At 38.0% G+C, this 22,285-nt stretch overlaps 1 protein-coding gene across 3 annotated transcripts in view; it reads right to left on the bottom strand.

Moving 5' to 3' along the window:
• The window catches only part of TTC37 (tetratricopeptide repeat domain 37), a 50,186-nt gene that overhangs the window by 7,922 nt on the left and 19,979 nt on the right, over positions 1 to 22,285 (bottom strand). For all 3 annotated transcript variants that reach the window (XM_020584137.2, XM_010393054.4, XM_010393057.4), the window contains exons 19-38: positions 20,321 to 20,423; positions 19,416 to 19,592; positions 18,440 to 18,584; positions 18,201 to 18,279; positions 18,026 to 18,087; positions 17,848 to 17,904; positions 16,721 to 16,789; positions 15,743 to 15,817; positions 14,988 to 15,129; positions 13,680 to 13,773; positions 13,014 to 13,091; positions 11,611 to 11,735; positions 9,824 to 9,947; positions 8,205 to 8,423; positions 7,336 to 7,408; positions 6,541 to 6,594; positions 6,323 to 6,434; positions 4,924 to 5,052; positions 4,202 to 4,323; positions 2,269 to 2,427 (exon numbers count right to left, since the gene is read on the bottom strand). In XM_020584137.2, coding sequence (XP_020439726.2) covers positions 2,269 to 2,427; positions 4,202 to 4,323; positions 4,924 to 5,052; positions 6,323 to 6,434; positions 6,541 to 6,594; positions 7,336 to 7,408; positions 8,205 to 8,423; positions 9,824 to 9,947; positions 11,611 to 11,735; positions 13,014 to 13,091; positions 13,680 to 13,773; positions 14,988 to 15,129; positions 15,743 to 15,817; positions 16,721 to 16,789; positions 17,848 to 17,904; positions 18,026 to 18,087; positions 18,201 to 18,279; positions 18,440 to 18,584; positions 19,416 to 19,592; positions 20,321 to 20,423 — 2,198 coding nt within the window. The remainder of the gene's footprint in view (positions 1 to 2,268; positions 2,428 to 4,201; positions 4,324 to 4,923; positions 5,053 to 6,322; positions 6,435 to 6,540; positions 6,595 to 7,335; positions 7,409 to 8,204; positions 8,424 to 9,823; positions 9,948 to 11,610; positions 11,736 to 13,013; positions 13,092 to 13,679; positions 13,774 to 14,987; positions 15,130 to 15,742; positions 15,818 to 16,720; positions 16,790 to 17,847; positions 17,905 to 18,025; positions 18,088 to 18,200; positions 18,280 to 18,439; positions 18,585 to 19,415; positions 19,593 to 20,320; positions 20,424 to 22,285) is intronic.

Here is a 22,285-nt window from a genome sequence, read left to right as displayed (position 1 = left end):
TCATATAGTCCAATTTATGAAAGTACCACAGCATACTATTACTTAAAACCATGTACCCAGTCCTCAGTCCAACAACATACTGTGCATTGCCCTGCAGAAAAATTACTCTGCTGCAGAGCTGGCAGTACACCTCACTACAGTAACTTATTTTGGGAGTTCCCTAGCCCACTCATGGACTTTTTTTGATAAGTTCTCTCAGCTGCTTTTTTTGGTAAGTTCTCTGCCAGCACAAGATGCCCTGGATTTCCTCATGAAGAGAAGGAAAAGGATTCTATCTTTAATTCTGTAGTCATCACACATTTTTTGAAGCAGATGCAGCCATATTTGCAAAGCCGTGACATGTACATGATATGCATGAAGATGTGCAAGCCATATTTAGAAATATTCTTTTCTGGATCACCAAGTAAAGCAATTCCCTTACTTTTGAGCAAAGGCCTCTAGACCTTTGCTAGCTAAAGACTGCCTGGTGTTAGAGGGGGCAGAAATTATTAACCCTTTCTGGTGCACAGAAGTTACTTCAAATTACAAAGAGAAACACACTATAAAGTACTAATCAGCACTAGTGAGATTGTGCATTCTTGACATCAAGCTGCAGATCTGCTCTTTAAAGTAAAACATTCATTCATGTGGGGGAAAAAAAAACTTCCCTTGGCCTCAACTCTTTGCAGTTGAAGACATCTAGCACTCAAGAAGTAAAGAAGAGAACCCTCATGCAAAGGCACAAGGCAGCTTTGCCAGATCTGCTTTTCTCTATTTTTCTGGTAAGTCACAGCACAAAAAGTAGAACAGCCATCAGAACAGCAGTTCAGCAGCACTCCTAAATCCCAAAAAACAACCACTTAGACAAAAACCAAAAAGAAAAGTTAATGGCCCCTCTAACGTAGTAAAACCGTAAGGTATTACAATGGATAAATCAAACCCTTAGGAAGTCTAGAGACAGAAAACATAAAAGCATAAATTTATCCACTAGGAAGAGATGTAGCAGCCAGGCATTTTCAGACTGCTATCTAAGCCCTGAGAAATACTTCCTTTAACTGAAGACTAAAAAGATCTTCCTCAGAGGTATCTTATCTGTGGCCTGGATTAAGAAGACCAAAACAAATCATCCCCTCCCACTCCCCACATCACATGCACTCAGTTCACTTACTGTCCCTGCTTGTAAGCAAGATGACTTGGCTATGCAAGGGATGCTTGAAGAATGTATACAACCCCTAATTTAATTTGAAGAATGCTATTAAAATAGAGCATACAATCGTGTCTTGCATGCTCCCTATTTTGCAAATACCATCTGAATGAGTTCTATATTCAAAAGGTGAAGCCTCACACATCACAAAAAAATGCATCAAAAAAACACCTTCCCCAGAAATAATGCTCCTGTGTTTCTGAAGAGGATCCAGAGCCCTGTAAGAAGTGAGATAATGATCTATACAGCAGCATTGCACTGATCTTCTAAGAGTGAAATCAGCTTCACTGATTCTTACTACAAGCAGGGCTTTATTTTATCAACAGGCAGAGGAGCATCATAAATCCTTCAGCTACATAAAGGACTCTGAAAGTTCACAGAATTTTTCTAAACAATGCACTACTTACATTGGTAAAGACAGATAATAACTGGTAACTAAAAAGCAGCTGTTCAAAGATAAATATATGTGCTGCATCACCAAAAGGATCTCTTGGCATGTGTGAGACTTCTCAGATCGACTCACAGAAGCAGCATACGCAGTGAGCTTTAGCACTTTCATGTCAACTAAAAATGATCACTCATCGTGCCACGGAAGGGAGTTAGTGAACAGTGTTACTGGACGTGATTCTCTGCAGAATCAACTTACTCAAAAGAACAGTGACACCTGCAGTCAGAACATGATGGAGAAAGACTTATTCAGGTTTTCAGACCCTAAATAAGAAATTGTATATTACTACATTAGGAAACTCTTTACTTCCATTTATTCTTATGGGTTATGAAATATTTAATTGGTTTCTGCTCCCATGTCAAATCATAGATCTCTGAAGACAGGGACACCAGGCATTCATCTCAAGTTTTTAATTCCCCTACCTCCATGTCTGCTTGGTCTTACTAGCAGCCCTTAATATTTCAACTTTATATAAAAGTTAACATAATGTTTCAACTGTGGAACAAATAGAATTTAAGCTCTTTTTTCTGTCACTGACTGTCAGCAGATAAATAAAATCAAGCAGTGAAACAAATGTTCACCCTCTTACAGCAGGTGTGAGAGTGGCACACCAGTCAGGGGAAGGATCCACACTTACTTGCCATGCTGCAGCTGAGGATGAACTGGACATGACTGTCTTACGAAGTTCCTCCACGATGTTATCTGGAAGTTCTTTGTGAGTCTGCAACAGCTGCTTGCACTGAACTTGTCTCAAAAGCAAAAACAGAGTTGGGTGCTCAGGGCAGCTTTTTAGACCCTAAAACCAAAACAATCAGAATTACGACCCCCCAATATCAAAGATACTTAGATTTTCCATTCTGTCCTTTACATAAAACAACATTGAAAGCATTCTCAGGATGCTTGAACATAGCATTTTTCTCCACCTCTGCACAAAGGAGTGTTCCAGGGACTGATCCACAAAAACAGGTAACATTTTTTCTGTCTTCAAAATACATTTGAAGTCTAAGATCAATTTTGAACATTTCCTACTTTTACAGGTTTCTGAAACAGCTCACATTTGGTTTGACAATTATTACAAGTTTTGGGCCTATTAACAGAGGCAAAAGCCCATCTTGGGGCTAAAAGGGTTGATTATGCTTCAAGCAATTTCAGTTCTCCCAGATAAGGTGCTTTATTTTCAGAACAGAAGCACTTCACTAAACACTTCCTATTCAGTAACAGCAGATATCCAGAGAGTATTTCTTTGAACAAACACAAAAAAGCAAAGACAGAAAACTAGCTATCTGTTGCTTTACCCTTCTCAGATGAAGCATGTGAAGCTTTTGCAAGCCTCACAGCATGTTATTTTCCCTGCTGAAATCACAGTAATTCCAAGAATTATAACTCAAACCAGATTTGTTTTAAGAAACTATACTTGTACTTTTCACACATTTTTTAAAAAAACAAAGGATGTTTCCTGTGAATCCTTCACAACTGAATGACAGCAGTGTCTGACTCACCCCCCAGTTATACTGCTTTCTGAGAACTCTGGGGTCCAAAACTACCGCTGAGAGTTTGTGGTACTAGGGAATACTATCCTTTTTTCTTCACTAATTGCAGGCACTGACTGTGCTCTCCCCAAGCTATTTAACCAAACAAAAATCAACAAAATACACCACATCCTTCCCCCATACCCAGATTTGGGGAAGGACAGATCTTGAATGTCTCGAAATCTCTGATCATTGTTAATATAAGATAGGTCAGCAGACACGTTGGCCAGAAAAGGAAAACACCTCACGAAGCAAACAAAGAGACAAAAAAGAACTTCTTCCTGAAAACCAGCACATTCAATGAATCTGTTTGTTTGGTTTGAGTTTTTGTTGGTTGGGGTTTTTTTTAACTCCCATCCACTTTAACAAAATATACCAAAACCAAGAATCACATTTGCTTGTGATTAACCATTTTCCTTAATGAAAATCAGGGATGTGTGCTTTTTTGCTTATCTTCTGCCAAGTCTTCTGCTTATGAACACCTTTTTGAATGTTGTTAACAGCCCAGCTGTGTTGCCTCAAGACCTTTCTTTTGCATAATTAAACTTGTAGCTTCTACTTGGGGCTCTGAAACAAAGTACCAACACAACCCAAAAGAAATCAAAGTCCCATGCATGTCTCCTACCCTGACTTCTCGCCTTGAATTTTGGTAATGTTTTGCTTAGCTCTAGGCAGGAAGAACAGACTTAAGATTTAGCATGACATGCACTACTTGTTTCAACTATTAACACAGTTTTGGTGTTGCAAACTGTACACCGGGGAGGGGAGAACCCAACAAGCTCAGTTGGTCAGAGAACGGTGCTAATAATGCCAAAGTTGAAGGTTTGATCCCCATACAGGCCATTCACTTCAGAGCCGGACTTGATGGCCTTCGTCGGTCCCTTCCAACTCCAAATACTCTGTGATTCTGTGAACTACTGTATTTTGTAGCTCTGATGGGACAGACAGTTGCCACTTCAAACACTACCCTTCTGTAAAATGCACACTAATAGTGGTTTCTATACAACTCTACCGCAGTCTGCCAGTGTGACACCATCATACCTTGTTACAAAGAGCTTCAGCTTCTGACAGTTTACCAGTCTCCTCTAGACTGGTAATAGCTTGACACAGACACCAGTCTTCAAGAGTATGGACATAATTATGCGGAAGGTTAGTTTCTCCAGCTGCAAAGACAGACAAAGCACTTAAACAGATTAGCGTTTATGCTGCAGTACTATACCATGGTCACAGGATCTAGATCTGGTAAGGGAGAACTTCTATGAGTTTTAACCTGACACGGCTCCCGTCATTAGTAGCAACATTGAAAGACGGCAAAATTAAAAGCATGAGGGGTAAAAAGTATACACCATTTAAGTTAATGGCTCGAGATCAATCAAACATGGAATTTTAATTCCAGTTTTCAAAACACTATGGACATTAAGCAAGACTGAGCATCTACTGGAAGAGTTACAGAACTCAAAGTTACTTTAGCCCTTCCTTGGAAGAATGTTATGCACCCACAACCTTCATGGGTGTAGGCACCAGAGTTCAAAAATACTATTTTAGAAAATCATTTGAAGCCTTGGAAGGGGAAGTAAGCTGCCATTAAGTATCTAACCCTAGCTGTATATTAGAATTTAATATTTTTATGTGTAAAATACAGTTACAGCTCAAGCCACTATTGAGTAATCCTCAGCCTATTTGCAAGTTCAGAAGAGCATTGCAAGCTTAGATAATTTCAATTTTATTTTACTTTTTTAAAATAGAAAACTTGTATAGCTTACTTTTGGCTGAAACTGTAGACACAAGTGTCATCTCTAGACCTGTTCGTTTCGGTTCAGTGTTGTTTAGACAGACAACAGTGTTTTCAGCATGACAGGCTGCCATTAGCACTGCCCAAGCAGCAGGATTATCTAGAAAAGAAGGGTCAAAGGGAACTCATGCCCATTCTAAAAATGCTGGTAGTTCACTTAGAAGGGTCTTTACCAGATAAAGCATAAAAGCATAGCTATCAATGGAACCATATGGTGTAAATAGGAGCAACAGTAAGTATTTGAGCTCAAACCAAGGAAGGCGGTAACTACTTGCTTCTAATTAGTAAGACTCATCAGATATAAAAGGAAGATGCTGGTCCTAAAGTCAGCTAATGTATTTTTCATAAATAGCTTCAGTGTGTTAACCTGAAACTGCCAGTTTATTTATGACTACAGAGATTAATCTTGGCTATCACTTAAAGTGTAACAAAACACAAAGTGGCAGCAAAAATTCCTAGACGCCATCCACAGCTTTCAGTCATACAGACTCAGTCTGTTCTGACCACCAGCATGAAATTTTCAGCAATAGGTGCCAACTTCCACTGCCAGCTAATTCCTGTGTCAGCTTCACATTTAACTAGCCCTGTGAAGAACACCTACTACTGTAAGAGCAATCTCTATCCTGAACTGGACAGAGCTCAGTTAAATATTTTATTTAGGTAAATTTTCATCCCTAAGATAATTAATTTTGCCGGCAAAATGAAACAAAGCTTGAAGATCTAACAAAGTAAAATGTAAAGTATTCTGCTTTTAAATAGCAGTCATACCCTTGTATTTCCTGTAGGAAAGTAACTGAAATTTTTAACTTGCAACCAGCCTTATCTATCAGAGCTAAATGACTCTAGAAGAAGCAATGTTTTGGTATTTCACTATCAAGTACAAATTAGCAATTGGAAACCCCACTAGGCTTGCACTTGATATGCTTAAGGAAGAAAACCATTTAGTAAGAGAACAATTGTCTATAACCCGCACTTTTTAACAGAACCTTTCTAATCCAAAATCTCAAGGTAGATGAGTAATTCTCTTCTGTCTGATGTTGCATACTGAGGGAATGTGTTTTTCAATTTTGTCTAGTATATTAAATAATACTTATATCTTTTCCTGTTGAGAGATTAAGAAGTTGCTTATAGTTTAGAAGAAGCCTTAAAACCCAGTGATAATTTTCTCATTGTCTGGTTGAATTCCCATTCCACTAAATTTGGAATGACAATGAAAATTTCCAATCTAAGCATTTTCCCCAAAACATACACAGATAACCCTAAACAACAAACCAACCCAACAAAAGTAGATTTTTTTCTTAGTCCAGTAATTTTTGCTTCTGATGGATAAAAAGACAGAAATCACTACTGTGTTTGAGAACAAGAGTAACCTGGACAGACATGGATGGCCTTCTGAATATTTTTCAGAGGATTGTTTTTCTTATCTTCTAACATGTGACATCCTGCTACCAGCTGATTAACTGCAATATTCAGCAGGACTTCCTATAAAACAGAACATAAGAGTTACTTAACACTGTGAGTGATCAGATGGAATTAATTTTAGGACTGTTTATGGAATTACAGAATCTTCAATTTAAGAAAGCCAAACCTTTCCACAGTTTACATCAAGTGTATGTGCAACACCTCCTGCCACAGCTCCTCCCTGCAAGATTAAAAAAACCAAACAATTTATTTCATTACATGGATAATTAATTTTATGCAAAATATAATGCCAAAATCTTTTTATCTTTGTTATTCACAAGTACAAAATTTGCACAATAAGGGAATTTCCTTGCTTACAGATTAAAATAAAAAGATTATGCTTACAGCATAATCTTTTTATAAAAAAATTAGCAGGAGACATTCCAGACTAGATCTTATCCTTATGATTGGCTTCCAGTTTTAGCCCCATATTGAAAAGGGTTTGTTTTCAGGTGCTCTTTCTGTTTATATAATTAACATATTTTAAGACAGAGTATTTATTTGGAGGAAAGCTAACAAAAAGCAGAAAAGTGGCAAGGAAACACTGACTAATGTGGAAAGTGAAGATGACTAGCTTAATCAGATTAAACACAGGTAAATCTTAATATATATTTATTTACATAAATACAGCTCTATAAAACTAAACAGAAGAAATTACACATCATACAGCCTTTTATTTTTGGCATAACTCCAGCAGATTTTTCCTATAAGTTTATTTCAAGAACTGTTACCTCATGAAATATACAAATAATGGTATATAAATTCAGTATGTGGCTGTGCACTGCTTTGTATGTAAGCCTTAAGTTTTCATTATTAACTGGGGAAAGTCCACACAACTGAAGGGTGGGGTTTTTTAAGTTAAGAAACAGCACATACTACTTGGAATGTAAACAGCACACATGAGTTACAACAATGCACTTACTTCTGGCTTTTTTGATGCATACAGTGGAACTAGTCGAGACAGAAGAGACCAAAGGGCAGGATTATCAGGGTAACTAGGAAAAGAAAAGAGTATTATATTTTCTGGTTTAGATACGCACCTTGTCTTCCAGGACTTAGTAGGCACATGCTATAAATACCAAGCAGGCCTTTTTCTATTAAGAAAACAATGCAATGTAATAGAAGATAGACATGGGTCGTAAGTAAAATAAACAACACAATACTGAAGTAATACTGTTAGCTAAAGAAATAAAACATACAGCATGCATATCAATATTCATGGGAATAAAACAAACTTTAGGGCTACAGGTCTTGTCCTCATAATATGAAGAACAAGGCATTTTAATTGTAGTTGGAAAAAAACAATTGCATGAAAATAGTTTCCGAAAACACTTGAAGAGACTATGATGTGTCCCTTCCTGAACGGCTCAGAATGCTAAGACTAATCAAATCACATTTAAACAAAGACACTTAGCTAATGGAACAAATGGCTTCAAAGGCTGTTAAATATTAAATAAATACCCAAGAGACTACTCTAGGCTGAAGGTTATGCTACATAGGATGAAAAATGCTTTCATGGAAGAGTAAACTAACCTACCTATCAAAGAAGCCAGCCAAACAAAATCAGAAAACATTGAACAAGCCATGGAACTTCTGCTATTTGATTCCATAAATAAGAAAGCAAACTTGTCAACTAAAGGTACAACCTTAGGTGAGGACTTCACCTTTGAAAATGAGTTTTAAATTTTTTTTTTTTTAGAATAATGATTCAAATAAACAGGTTTGCTTACTCTTCAATGTAATCAAAGCAATACATTTACAAGGCAATTTAAAGCAAGACAAACTATATACCTGTGTATTGCTTTGGAGACTTCCCTCTGGATTGCCACATTTCTACCTTGTAATGCATAAACAGCAGATGCAATAAGGCATCTCTCATAAATCCCACCATTCCCTTTTTCATGCTTCAGTAATTCTTTTAGGGCTGCTGTTGCAAGTGTTGCATCCTGCTTCACCAATCCCAGTGTGCACAAAGCCTTCAGACTTTCCGTACTAGGTTCCTTTAATGAGCTGTTGAATCAGAAAGAGGAAAAGAGACAACTATTTTGGAGCACAAATTAAACTCACCTAACATTAGAATTCTTGCTATTTCTGAGTCCTCTTGCTCCTATGTATCATGAAAGGTATACAGAATTAACAGACTCTTGCCACGGGATCATGTATCAGGCTAGATCTATATTCTTGAGGACCAGGTGACTACAGGCACCTAATCAAGCTCTTAATGATTACTTTTGCCTTCAAAAAAAGACAAGAATTCTATGTTTTGGTTTCAGTCCCTACAAGAAAAAATTAACAGCTGTTAAGCAAACTTGAACAGCCAGCTAAAGGACCGTTTGACAAGCAGGAAATGGTGTTCTACCATACTAGTTATCCAGACATATTCACTGTTAAAAATCTCTGTGCTAAGCCTGTTATGAGAAATGAAGAAGGTGGCTTCATTTTCAAGGTCCTATTCAGGCACTTTAAGTCATCTAGCACAAATTCCAGTCAAGACAGACATCTGACTATTGGACCAGAATGCACCATTTTTGTTTCCATTTCAGATCTAGATATATTCACTGTGATGTTTTTTCTAAGGCATTTACTATCTTTTTTTTTGTAAAAACCAACGTCATTAGAAAACTCTCATTGTTCATGTTTATGACAAAAACAGAAGTCTCCAGTGATTTATAGGATGTAGGAAATATCAGTTTCCTGGACAGCTAACCATCGATAACTTGGGATTTAGAGTGTATTAGGTAATGGACCTTCACTATTTCAGTAACTTCAGAAGTCTTCTGGTAAGATGAGGGCTGTACTGCCACTACTACAGTTCTCTACTGATAGAGTTGCCCCTGAGAGGATGAGATGATAACTCTTAATCTGTAGCTAACAGGAGCCTAACAACGATGCACAGGCTACTAGCCTCCACAGATATGAAAAATAACAGACATTCACAATTTAATTGCACAACTACTAGAGATCTGTTTCTTTTCACGGGAAAGCTACAGGATTGTCCTGGTTTACGTTGCTTTGAACACAACAGTTTTGGAGATTTCTGACTATTTAAACTGAAATTATTTTCATTGGTCATTCAGAGTTCATTACAGCTAAAGAGCAAAAATATTGCCTAGTGCTCAGGACAACTACAAAGTAATATTATCTTTAAAGATAAAGTTTTTAAGACTACCATTCAAGGATGTTGGACATCCAAACTGCCCAGCCCTTCCACTCAATACTGCTTTAACAATGTGAAAGACACCGACCATAAAACAGAAACAGACATACCACATTAATAAGTAAACTGCATCCATTTCTACTTTCATTCTGCAATAGATAAAGAAAATATCCACCTGACTTCCCACAAAAAGGAAATTTGAAGATTCAACAGTACAATAAAATATCACATTCTGATTATTTCTTTCACTCACCATTTAAACAGCAGTGTCTTTGCAGCATCCACTTTGTTCAGTTTATATTCTATTATTGCCAAGGCAGTCAGGATATGTGCTTTATCTTCTTCAGACTCAGCAACAGACAAGGCTTTTTCATAGGCTGGTAAAAATTCAAAAACTCAGAATTGAGGGACAAGAAAAAATACAACCTTTGTAAAGCCTTTAGAATAGGATGATATTAGAACAGAGAGACAATTTAGGTTCAGGTTCACTGTATTTTCCCACCTCAAATCATAAGCAGAAGACAAAAAAAAAAGTTGACTAAGACCTCGGAAGTAACTATGTTTGGAAACACCAGACTTACTGTTTAGAGCCTGGAAATTGTTTAACATGTAGCACGTAGAAACAGAAATGAAAAGCAGCATCAGGATATTTGGAAAAAGCCTGCAAGAACACCATATAAATACTTCCCTGTGATAGCTCATTTATGAAATCGTACTTCAGATGGGTACATTCACTCCAATTAAATATAAAATTATTTAAAACACTGAGCTTACTGCTCCTTTGTGAGTGCTTACACTTCTACACTGATTATTGCATATACCTTTTCGTGAAGTTGCACGTCTCAGAAACACAGAACATGAAGTACAATTATATAAAGTGCTTTGAACAACACATTAATCTCCTGTTAAAGAATCACAGAATAATTAGGGTTGGAAAGGACCTCTGGAGATCAACCCCTCTTCCACAGCAGGGCCACCTAGAGAAGGTGACACACAACCTTTGCAGGTGGGTTTTGAATATCTCCAGAGGAGAGAAACTCCACAACCTCCCAGTGAAACCTGTTCCAGAGCCATCCACAATGTAAAGAAGTTCTTCCTCATGTTGAGGTGGAACTTCTTGTGTTTTAGCTGATGTCCATTATGCCTTGTCCTGTTGATGGGCACCACTGCAAAGTGGCTAGCACCATCCTCTTGATACCCACTTTTGAGGAATTTACATTGATGACATCACCTCTCAATCTTCTCTTCTCTAGACTGTAATGGATTCTTCCAGGAAAATAATTTGAGAACAAGGGAGGCTCAGAGGAAAACAGCTTAATGGACAAGAATTAAACACTTGAAGAAATTTATCTTTCCTTACTACATTTCAATGATTCTAGCACCCTACTGAACAGCCTAATAATTTTCACAGAGTTATACAATAGTCTGAGTTGGAAGTGACCCACCAGAATCATGAAGTACAACTACGCAGGACACTCCAAGAATTCACACCATGTGCCTGAGACCATTGTCCAAAAGCTTCTTGAACTGAAGACAGCATTGGTGCTGTGATGACTTCCCTGGGGAGCCTGTTCCAGTACTCAACCACCCTCTGGGTAAAAAAATCTTTTCCTGATACCCAACCTAAACCTCCCCTGACTCAGGCCATTTCCTTGAGTCCTGTCAATGGTCACAAGAGTGAAGAGATTGGTACCTGCCCCTTCACTTCCTCGTGGTTGAAGACCATAATGAGGTCTCCTCTCAGTCGCCTCTTCTCCAGACCAAACAAACCAAGTGACCTCAGATGCTCCTTGTAAGGCTTCCCCTCCAGACCCTTCACCATGTTCATTGCCCCCTTCTGGATGCTAACAGCTTAATGTCTTTCTTTATTGCAGTGCCCAAAACTGCACATGGTACTCAAGGTATTAAAACAGTAGTGGCGTTTATACTTATGCATTAGGACTGAAATAGCAAAATAAACTGAATGTCAGCTAAGTTGGTTAGATAAATTTTGTTAAGATTAACCACAAGAGAAGAGTTCCATAATGCTCTGAATTTTACCTTTGATACTTTCTTCTAATAGTCCTTTCTTGAAGTAAGCTAACGCTAGCCCCACAATGCCATCAAACTCAGTTAGGGGTATTGATGTGTAAACTTCAATGGCCTCATCACACCGCCCAAGAGCACTGTGAAAAAAAAGGCAGTCACTGGTATGAAGGATGCAGCAATAGCTGCTATGATTCAGACTAAATGTCCTTGAAGACCGGTGTCCTCTTTTCCACAGCAGTTTTAAGTAGACACCTAGAAAACAGGAATATTACGACAAGAAAGTGCAGTATTCCCCACCCTTCTCCTGTTACAGTAGTTACTCTCTCCAACTATCTTTTGGAGAACAATTGATAGGGAAAGTCCTCCTTTCTGCACGACAGTTATATACAAGGATGTTACTTAATGGTCATCACAATGCAGAGGGAAAAAACAGCAAAGGGAAAAATATGAAAAAAGAAAATCAAGCTGTGCATAGGCACACAATGCACACACAGACAGACTACAGCATTCTTGTTCTAAGACCACTATGGAAAAAATAATACAGGATTGTGTTTATTAGAACTACTTATTAGTTACTAGAGATTTGGTCTTGTCTGAGTTGCACACATGCAGGAACACATACAGCTTTGATGTAAGACTTCAGGAGTCTAAAGAGTTGCTTCTAAAATCTTCCCTGAAGTTAATGAATTATCACTTTGTCACAGGCTAGAAGTTTCAGTGCCATGTACAGAAACTTAAGAATACGTGAGGTTTCCCTAGAGAGCTAACAAATATTTAATTAGCAGAGCTTGAGGTACCTCATATCGAAGAGAAATTTGAAAGTCTACATACTTGTGTCCTGCATTCCCTCAGAACCAGAAAGGCATCACAAAGGCGACTTAGAATTGTGAGTAGGACTACAGCAGAAAAACCACACACATGTACACAACACCCCAACCTCACATGCTTCAGGTTGTGAAAGTCAATACAAATTCAAAGGGTAGGTAGAAGGGATTTTGAATAAATCTTGAAGCAACAATTTTATTCAGACTAAGCCTGAGTTATGGCTCAAGGGTAAGATTGTAAAAAAAGAAAAAATAAAAAGCCCCCAGAATTTATTGCAGAGACAATCTGACAGCTACATATATAGACTGCATTAAGGCACATTAGTATCAAGCAGAGAATAAAGGAATCACTGATATATTACATCTGTGAAGACCTACAGCAATTCCTTGCAATATGATTTTTTTTATTATACTACCCATTTCTGGAGCAAATACAAAGTTCAGTCAAGCATGTCTACAGCTAAGAATAATGTTTAGTATATTATCTTTAGAAACCGTCTTTCACCTTAAGCCTCACCATATTTTGTATCACTGCATTCACTACCTCCAAAGCTGAAGTGAGAGGCTCAGAAAATGTCAACAGACACTTACCACAGTGACCTGCCGTAGTTTTGCACTGCTGTGTTGTATTTCTCAGTATCCTCTGAGTTTTTCAGCAGTGAAGCTGCCCTAAAATTAACCACAATGAGGGTGACTTATCATCTGACTGTAACATGCATATTTTGAGAACAGTTCTCAGAGTAAAATGGACAACTGTTTTATGCAGAAGTTCTTCTATGCTAATTAAACATAAACAGAGCCTATTTTACTGTTTTAATGAAGCAACAAACACGTTCACCAAATATTGTTTCATTTACCACCTTCCCCTACTATTCAAATACAAGAGAGAAGAAAAAAAACTTCAAACAAACCCGAAGGCCAACCACCTCCATTAATTAGACTGGGATAGAGAATAAAACTAAAACCAAGCTTGCCTTCTACAATTTAATTTAAATCCCACAGTGAACTTGTTAATGTCCTAGTAAGACATACAAGACTTAGAACATCTTTACTTTTTCAGTTCTATGTTCTGCATTTCCAAATTTGGTATAGAAGCATCCCCACACCCACCCCTACAAAACACTTAGTTAAAACGTACTGTTGAACTGAGAAAGTAAAGTTTATCTGAGGAAAAGAAAAACCCTTTAAGTTTTTCAGCTGGTGCATGGAAAAGAGGTCAAGGAGCTTGTCTAAGCCTTCCAAGGGTGGGCAGTTTACCTCTCATAGGCACAGGTTGCCTGCTGTTTTAGATGTAGATACTCATTCAAAAACCCAAACATTGTGAAAGCAGAAGGATCATCTGGATTTCTTTCTAGAAAATTAGGATTGACAATGTAGGAAAACAACATCAGTAAGCTGTGAAAAAGCATTACAAAAACACTGCTACATGGAAGCTACAGTGTATGCACTAAACCCTTTGCCAAATGCTTCTGTCGGTTGCTCACTAGAATAATTTTGACAGGCTTGAAGACAAATAGAGAAGAGACAAATGACCCAAAACATGACATCAGGTTGGCTCAAAAATGTTTAAAATATTATGATGTAACATTAATGCACTCAATATATTTTTTCAGCATGCAGTTGTTTGGGTTTTTTTGTCATGAAATGGGAAAGTATTCATCTTGCATTGACTTCAGTAAAATACTAGTAGAAACTTACGTTTTATTTTTAATACACTCAAACAATTCTGTACAATGTGCTGTAGCATAACTCTGCTTGAGCAGGGAGGTAAGACCAAATGACCTGGCCCCTTCCAACCTTAGTCATTTTGTCATTTTAGTTAATTGATAAGGCACAAATTTGTCAGCTGTCAACTCATCTCAGACTAGTAACTCTTCTTCCCAGACTAGGAAAGAAGCCTCTCCAGAGTCCCCTTAAGAACAAGGCAGGAAGAAATACAGTCTTACATTCATCTCATTTACAGTGAGATGTATTTTCTAGCACTCAAAAGTCAGCAACAGATTACTCAAATGATTTATTTACAGGAATACTTGCAGACTAATGAAAATCTGCATTTGCTCTATCTACCTTCCAGGCTAGACATATCCAGTGGGGAGGCTGGCTTGGAACCCTGCATAAAACCAGAGTCCATCACCTGCTGAAGGTTAACAAAATCACATGCTTGAGCATATAGAGTTACACAGCACACAGGAACAAATTTCTGCCAAGCATCACACCAAAGAGGCAGAGGATCTGGCATTTATCTTCACTTATGCATAGAGACACATACAAAGGGAGTCTGAGAGCAAACACTCTAGGATGAGCATGATAAGGCTCTGGTCCCTATTTTTGCTGGTCTTTGAAACAGCTGGAATGAGTAGGCAGACAGAACCCACATCTATTTCATCTTTGTGTGATACTAAAAATTGGACAATGGTCTGCTTATCCTATTTCAGTAACTGTACAGCTCAAAAGCCTCTCCCCAACTCAGCCAGACCTCCCTTGTCCAGAACTATTACAGGTGTATCTGTTAATTCTGAATGCATGTTAGGTGTGGCAGGTTAGAGAGGCATTTAAATCACCTACCTGTATATTTGCTCAAGACCACTTGGGCTGCTGGTATAGCATTCATTTGAACAATGTTGTACAGATACAGTTCAGTGTTTCTGTTGGCTTTATCCTGCAGCGTTGAACATACCCAGTGGGCATAGCCTTTTGCTCCCTCAGTCTCAAGAAATAAACAGACACCCCCCCAAAATAGGAATCATTAAACCTGCTCAAAATACAGCAAAATAATCACAGATTATAATAATAATTCTATGCTTTAGGACAGAGTTTTGGCTAAAAATCTGCATCAGTGTTAAGCAGAAGAATATACCAAATTGAGTTACTCCACACATACTTTTAACTTTCCCTCTGGGCAAAGCAAACTCTTACATATTCATATAATGTGCTGCACCACTGTAGGGATGACAGGCAAAAAAAAAAAGCTATGAAAGAGTAAGTCCTCCACTGTTTTAGAAATCAGGGTCCTGGCAATATCTTCGCTCTCTCCAGAAATAATTTATGCCTTTGACCTACGTCCAACTCTGTGGAACACGGAGAATGTTTCTTCATGACTTACGGAGCTGATTTCTTGAACCCTTGGGACTAAAGCATTATATAAAATAACTGCCTACTATACAATACCAGCTTAAGTCAGAAACAACAATATGGAAGTCAGACAATCTCACCTGAAACATAATTGTAGCAGTTTCACTATTCAAGACATGCCTATTTTTAAATAAGTAGAGAGACTGGATATACAAAAACTTCAGATAAAATACACCTGTTACACTTACATGCATATTGAGTTCAGTCGTGTGCCTGAAGAGATCCATAGTATCATAGCTGCCTACGGTCTCTGCAATAAGTGCCTAGAGAGAAGCAAGAGCTGCTGTGGTCATGTACTTCAAAAATCGTGACATTGACAAAAACCTTGACACATATTATGTTAGGCATATCTTAAGCACTGAACATGAAGATACTTTCTTCTCATATCCTCCAAGCGAGATTGGTTTTAAAAATAAAATTAACACAAAAGGAACACAAGTAGTTTCCACTGTATCAGTAATTTAAAGTCTTTGGCTGCTACTCTGCATTCTTCAGGACAAAGAGTTGTGTGTGTTAGGACAATTTATAACAACATCTGACAGGAGCTGCATTTCAACATGTGATGGTGCTAGTTCTTTCCTAGAGTCCAGTTTTCAATTAGATAACATTAGCAGGTGAGCAGTGTGGGATTATGAAATTCACCTATAATGATCGTAAAAGTGTCTCAACTATTCACAGATGGCCTAGATATTTGAAGGAGCACATCAGCTCTCAGTGGCAGGGGAGAAAGGGACTTCCCAGAAAATGAGAACATACATTAGAAACTTACCGGGTCTAACAGTGGCATTAGAAAGGGGAATTGAGAAGAGAGTTAGGCAGTGCCATATAATGAAGTAGTGGTATAGTTGAAGCTGAAATAACTATCACATAATAAAGACATAATAAAGACAATTTGTTGACAGCTGTCTATAAAAAGCCTCAGAGCACAGTGACTGTTAATAGTTTGTTAGAGAACTCACAGTATCAGCCACAAAAACATCATACGAGTGTGTCTGATGAACGTAGTAGCTTCCATTGTATTACCATATGGAAACAAAGGAAGTAGAAGTTCCCTTTATTTAAGCAATTTTTAGGAGCATGAATAAGTTGCCAGTTATTAGGAAGAAGTTTAAGTCTGCTCTTCAACAACTGTTTTTTGTGTGCAGTTTTATGATTTTTCGTCCTACCTGTCCAATCCAACACAACAAGTAAGACGGCTCCAGAGACTGGGCTACCTTGAAGGCTTCATGAGCTTGCTGTAGAACCAAAGATAACACTGCTGTTGAACTGCCTGGCACAGTAACAGAGCACGTCTGAGCACACACAGGTACATTAACATGCACTCATATTGGAAGAGATTTAATGGACCGAATTAGGTCACTACTAAAAACATCTTCTGTACCACACAGAACAACGCATCACCCAGAGAAATAAACCAGTTTAAAGAAAATGTAAAAAACCCAGAAGACTTCACAATATCAAAGTTTCCCTCCCTTCTAAAGACACTTCCTTCCCAGCTAAAGAGTTCAGAACCAACCCTTGGAACAATTTAAAAATCTGACTCTTGGAGGATCCAGTTTTGAAAATTTGCTTTTATAATACAAACAAATTTCAAAAGGATGAAACTGATGATCACCCACAAGTCAGCTCCCTGTGGCCTACATATGCTCAAGAGTTCCTCCCTCAATTTGGCACAAGGTTAACAAAGTCTTAGCATTACTAGTCTAAGCAGTAAGCAGCCTGTACTATCAAGTTATTTGTCTTAAAAATAATTCTGACCATCACATTTCCAATCAAACAAAATTTCTGTAAATCCAGCCAGCAAATAGGACAGGATGTACTTCAGCTGCATGAGGGCTCCAGGCTTCACTTAAAATGTACTCTAATTTTTCTCCATAGAAACCCTGAAGACTAGAGTGTTACAGTAAATCATACATCTGCTGATTGAGATGAACTCAAACACTGGAAGTTCAGTCTGTGACGTACAACTAAAAGTTCTTGGCAAAACCTGGCATGCCCTGATTTGACTAACCATTTCTCTGTCCTTCCAGTAAGTTTTCATTCCAGCTAGGTACCTGGAAAGCAACTTTGCAAATTCAGCAGGAGTTCACAATTCACAGTTCAATTAACCTTAGCCCCGCCAGAACAAATTTTTAATTTATCTGCATTCCTCAAGTGCCAATCTAATTTCTTTCAAAGGATATACATTTTTTGAATTAGAAAGGGACATTTGAAAGGGACCTTCCCATCCCCATATACACCCTTAAAAAAAAACTGAAAGGAAAATTACACTTGAGGATGGGAAATAAATTACCTCAATGTTTCCAGTTGCCAGATACAAAACCCCCAAGTTGGTCCAGGCAACAATATTCTAAATAGAACAAATAAAGTTAAAACCAATATATTACTACACTCTTCAGAAATAACAGTGCATCAGGAGAAAAGTCTTAAATGCCCACTTGAAACAGATGGCAGCTGCCTCCAGCACTTACAATTTGCTCAGCTTGAACAGATTTGATGAACGAATGTTGAGCAAGAGCATAATTCCCAATAGCTGGAAGGAGAAAGAAAAAAAAGAGAGTTAGATGTAACTGACTTTCAAAACATTACCCAGGCTGCCTCCTAATTTAGGATATTAGACATCTAGGGCTGTCACTGAAGACTTACCACTACAAGAAGCAACTACACCAAGTGCATTCCAATAAAGATGATTTTTGCTGTCAAGTCTCACAGCTTTTTTGAGACACTGGAAGAAAATCAAATGTGGGTTATTATGATTAGGAGAGCAAAAATTAAGACTTCATGTGTTTACTTACTCAGTGATGTAGGTTTTATCGTGTAAGAGAGAGTATGCAAAGAAGCATGAACATAAATTTAAAGAATACACCAGGAAATACAGACAATACCTGCAAAGACTTCTCTAGCAGTTCACTGATCTCATTCATGTCAGTGCCCACTGCTGTGAGGTACTCCGCTTGTCGATAATAATTTATTCCAAGATCACACCATATGCTAGGCAAAGGCATCAGTTTTAAAGCTCTGCCATAACACCTACAGAAACATGAATCACAGAATCACTATTCCAAGTCTCTACACAAAGAGCAGAAAGCTGAAAAAGCGTTCAAAAGAGCGATGAAAAACCTAAACCACGTAAACATGCATAAATACAAACAAAACCAGACAAAAACTGAAAGCAAAAAAAATAACACATTTTCATTCAGACACTTACTGCATCTGAATCAGAATCATTCTGGGCTAAAAGCAATCTGTAGTGCCCACCACTTATGAAGCCACAGGTGTGGTTATGTAGGTCTGCATTAAATCAAAGCTCTGCCAGCTACATTATGCATGCTTTTACTTAAAACAAACATGAGTCATTTTTACAGTTCAGACTTCCCCTAGGAAGTATCTGACTTTACGGATCATGGTTGAGATTCACCAAGCAGTTGCATTTCCTGCCTTACAGATCCAGCTGAAAAAAGCTCAAAGGGAGTCACAGCAGAGTGAATTGATGACATTTTACAAGAAACAGATACACACAGAAAGCTGAAAGACTCCAGTTGTCCTGGGAGAATTAGTTAGCAAATACTGCAACCACTGTATTTAAACAGGTGTGATTTGTGGAATAGCAGGGAGAATGAAGTCATGTGCCTGGAGACAGAAGGGAGAAGAGCAGGCGCTGACAGCACTGTGGCAATACAGGAAACATACCCTGAAATGAGTAGTGTAACCTGGAAGAAGCATGAGACTCTATCTACCCAATATGCAGGTATCAACAGATCAGCATGTCTTTTATTTTCTACAAATTAAATAGTCTAAAATACTTGAGACCCTACAGAGTCTTAAACTGCAGAGAAGCTCTTGATAATAAAAAAATAGTACCTTCCCCCCAGTACGAGAAGATCGTTTTTCTTCAGCATCTGTTTGGTTGCATTTTTACCCAGAAGGGATCCTAGTACTTGAACATTCACTTTGGTTGGCGAAATAACATGCACACTAGTACAGGTATCTCCCAACAGTTTCCAGAGGCAAGATACATCAGGACGGTGCTTTACTGCCCTACAATTACAAAGAAAACACACACAACACTCGTTCAGACACTTCAACATCCTTTTCTGGAAGTGCCACTTTTGAAGAGTGTCACCACCTCACATGCAATTAATCTGTGAGCTGTTTGATTTAATCCAGTTTCTTCCTATTCAACCTATAGGTCTAAAAGATCAAAAATTAAAAAAGAAAGAACAACAAAAACCAACCAACCAAAAAATACCCCAACATGTCAGCTGACTACATGCACTCTTGCACTGTCATATTACAACACGACTCATCTGCAGAAACTTAATGGACTTTCTCCTCTAACAGCAGTTATTGAAAGGTTTGATTTAGGACATTTTGTACGAAACGCAAAACAAAAAGACAGAAGGAAGAAATATTTTATTTTCCTCTTATCTGTTATTTATGGTAGGAATACCCTCCTCTCAAACCCATATATCACGAGGACTACACAAGAGAACTCTGTGTCATTTCACACTTTTGTTATAATGAAATGACTCTGTATCTTTGAAAAGAAAAAAACCAAAACTCTGTAATTGCAATTGACTTAAGCAGCCTATGTCTAGAATCTGTTATTGAAACCATTTTAATAAACACATTCTTATTTCTAGAATGGAAGCCCTAGTCCATTTGATTCGGTTTAACTGAAAATTCTCCAATGCTTGAATCTTATTTTTCTGCCTGTCAACCCACAGTCCCAACAAAAATTAAACAGGTGAATATTTAGTACCAACCTTGTAAAATATGCAAGGGCCTGCTCTATGTAATCCACAGCCTTCCTATCCAAATAGTTATCAAGGGCTGATCTTGCCAGCATGAGGTAACACTCACCAAGTCCTGAAAGTAAGAGAAAATACCTCCTATGAAAAGAAATGCTTTTATAATATGCTTAAAGTCCAGTGTGGAAGGAGGCTGGAAGCCTGGTCAACATTCTGCCTTATGCAAAAGTTGATACCCTGCATATGTTGTAACAAAATCAAAAGATCCACAATGCTCACAACAGAGCCTTTGCTTTTAATCTATCTCGTCAAGTGTGAACTGTAGAATTATTCGGCTATTAAAAATAAACCTAATTAATTATAAAAAATACAGCATTTAAGCTTGGGCTTGTCTTCAAATATTAAGTAAACCCCCCTGAGAAATCTGCATTAAGTCTTTGACAAATACTTCAACTTCCAGTTTACATGTGTCAAAAATCAATCCTGAAAACCAAAAAGAACAAAGAATGTCAGAGTAGGCAAAAGGGAAAGTCTTCAATGAAGAAAACTTGAGGCCAACATTATTTAATCCTATTTATATAAGAATTTACTTCCAGTGGTGTATTGGGTCTGGCTGAGGTGGAGTTAACTTTCCCCACAGCAACCCTCATAGTGCTGTGCTATGTACTGATAGCTGGAAAGGTGCTGATAACACACCAGTGTTTTGGCTGCTGATGAACAGTGCTTGGAGCAGCATCAAGTCAGTCTTCCCAACATTCCCTGCTTCAGCTGTAGGCTGGGGGAGGTATCAAAATCCTGAGAGGAGACACCGCCAGGACAGCTGACCTAAACTGACCAAAGGGGTATTCCATACCATATCACATCTGTTCAGCCATAAAAGCTGAGAGGAATGTGGAAGAGGTGGGGGGGCACTTGTTATGACATTTGTTTTCTGGAGCAATCACTAGGCAGACTGAAGTCCTACTTCATGAGGAGTGGCTGGATGTCACCTGCTGATAGGAAGTAGAGATTAAATTTTGTTTTCCTTTGGTTCTGTATGGGGCCTTTTCTTTTGCTTTATTAAACTGCATTTATCTTGACCCATGAGTTTCTTCAATCTTATTTTGTCTTCTGTTCACATCCTACTGAGAAGGGAAGTGACAGAGCAGCTTGGTGAGCAGCTTATGATGTCAAGACAAGGTCAACCCACCACAACTGGAAATAATTCCCACTATTAAAAAAGAACTGCATCATATGCCACAATTGCTAACATTTTGGAAATAACAACTGCTTGGTTTATATATTTGCTGGCACCAGCAGTGATTCTGTCTGGCAGTAAGGCACTGGATATGAGTACCATTCATTTTCAGTATTATTTTGACAGTTCTGAAGCTATCCTCCTCATGCTATTGTAATTCTGCACCTATACCAAAATAGTGTTTTGCAGGAACCTTTATCTTGGCCCCCCCAGAAATCCCAAGATCATGAGCTTATCAGATTTCAAGATGCTCTTAATCAAAAAACACAATTGATTTTATTCCCCAAAATTACTCATTAAAAGATATGCTAGAACACAGGCAGAATAAACATTTAGTAGCACAACACCAAAACACATTGAAAAGATGCACTGAAGTAACACCAGTTATTCTCTCAACTACTGGAGACTATGCTTCCAATAACTCAACACAGATACTGTTTAAATAGATCAGAACACTAGAAAAAGAACACTGATGGGGACAGCCAATGAACTTCACAGAGTTTTAAGAACGTCCACAAAAATTAAAGAATCGGACCAAACATCATAAAAAGTCTCTAAGAAACTGAAGGCTGTTTGGAGACGCAAAAGGATTTAGAGCTAACAAACTAGACATTTGTATGTGAGCAACGACAAAAGAAGACTTGGGAGATGTAAGAAAAGAGTAAGTATAACGGCAGCTATGGGGGGCAATCTTGGTACTGTGGACTTAAGTACTTTGAAAGCATTTTATTCCTAGTAACACT

This window comes from Corvus cornix, chromosome Z, assembly GCF_000738735.6.
Source record: "Corvus cornix cornix isolate S_Up_H32 chromosome Z, ASM73873v5, whole genome shotgun sequence".
NCBI classification, from domain to species: Eukaryota; Metazoa; Chordata; class Aves; order Passeriformes; family Corvidae; genus Corvus; species Corvus cornix.
This window is presented reverse-complemented; position numbering and strand designations above follow the sequence as displayed.